The sequence below is a fragment of the Austrofundulus limnaeus genome, unplaced genomic scaffold, assembly GCF_001266775.1.
Source record: "Austrofundulus limnaeus strain Quisiro unplaced genomic scaffold, Austrofundulus_limnaeus-1.0 Scaffold338, whole genome shotgun sequence".
Lineage (NCBI taxonomy): Eukaryota > Metazoa > Chordata > Actinopteri > Cyprinodontiformes > Rivulidae > Austrofundulus > Austrofundulus limnaeus.
Window position 1 is genome coordinate 128,812 of NW_013952740.1, and position 1,436 is coordinate 130,247.

Here is a 1,436-nt window from a genome sequence, read left to right on the forward strand (position 1 = left end):
TGTTGTTCTATAGAGTAATTAAAAAGGGAAAGAAGAAGAGGCAGAGGCCGGCATGGTGCCAGTTTCACAAATTATTAACGTAAATAATCCTTTTAGGAAAACCATGAGAGAGCAGATGAGCCAAACTCAAAGACAAAGGTGAGAGATTTTGGGTTGTTGCACCCTAATGTGCTGTTGTTGTTGTTGTTGTAGTGATTGGTGGATATCTGGATGTATTTTATTTTTATTTTTTGGAACAGCAGACATCGGGGTTGATGGGAGTTGTGCAGAAGGTCAACCCCTTCAAGTCTGCTGCAAAAGTAAAAAATAAAACCAATCAAAAATGTGAGTTTTTCAGAATCTATTGATTCAACTTAGACATTATTCCTTCTTTTTTCCAGGTGTCTGTGGTCACCAAAGCTCCGTCCTCTGAATCACTCGAACAGCCAACAGACTCCACRCAGGTGAGGTAACGAACAGGTGTGTACATCTGCACGTTGCCCCAAACCACAGATCAACCAAACCAATACAGATTTTTTTTAAACTAATACCAGCTTATTTTGATATCAATCTAACAATCTCCGAATCTGCCAAATTTATTTATTTATTTTATTTATTTTTGGTCCGATTTTTGAAACCATTATTGCTTTTTCTTTCTCCATTTACATGATAAAAATGATACACTGATGTTACACAAGTTTCAATTTAAACAAAAAAGTAAWGTGTATTAAAACAAACCAAATTAACAATGACAGTTAATTTGAAGAAACAGTGTAGAGCGTTTAAATATGTAAAAATAAAAACACAATCTTAAGACAGCTTTTGTTGTAAAAAAAAAAAACACAAATGTGACCCGTTGCATTGAACCGAGGATTTCGTTTTACAACATAGGCAGATATAGTGTTTTGAGTACAATGGTTGCAATAATTGCATTTTGTCAAAATGAAACAAATAAATGCCTTATAAATAAACTGGGTGGAATACAATGCTTGAGAAAAATTTGAAACACATTTTTTTAATGAATAGCAGCAACAAGTCAGCCATACCACCCTGAACACRCCAGATCYCATCTGATCTCAGAAGCTAAGCAGGGTTGGGCTTGGTTAATACTTGGATGGGAGACCATTTGGGAATACCATATGCTGTATAATCAGTGTAGGAGTTGCGCCCCCGTTGGTCTCTCGCAATAGAAAACCTTTGACCAATCTAGGTCATAGATTGCCTTCTAGAGGGATGCCCAATCAGCAACAAGAAAATTGATTTTGAGCAAAATTTTTAGATTTTCCCTGTTAGCTAGCAAACTTTTGTTTGTTTCCAATTGGGAAACCTCAATATTCAAATACTATTAGAGGTTTCCTCTTTTAATAAGGACATCAAAAATTCCCCAATAAAAGTACATAAAATAGGATTGTCCTGATGCATCTCAGTAATCCAGGTAAAAAATCAAAAGGAAAAAA

The 1,436-nt window shown here is 35.3% G+C and overlaps 1 protein-coding gene across 1 annotated transcript in view; it reads left to right on the top strand.

Moving 5' to 3' along the window:
• The window catches only part of apold1b (apolipoprotein L domain containing 1b), a gene marked incomplete in the record, with an annotated part of 27,638 nt that overhangs the window by 2,567 nt on the left and 23,635 nt on the right, over positions 1-1,436 (top strand). Inside the window, 2 exon segments of the mRNA XM_014022685.1 lie at positions 243-299; positions 381-439. Coding sequence (XP_013878139.1) covers positions 243-299; positions 381-439 — 116 coding nt within the window.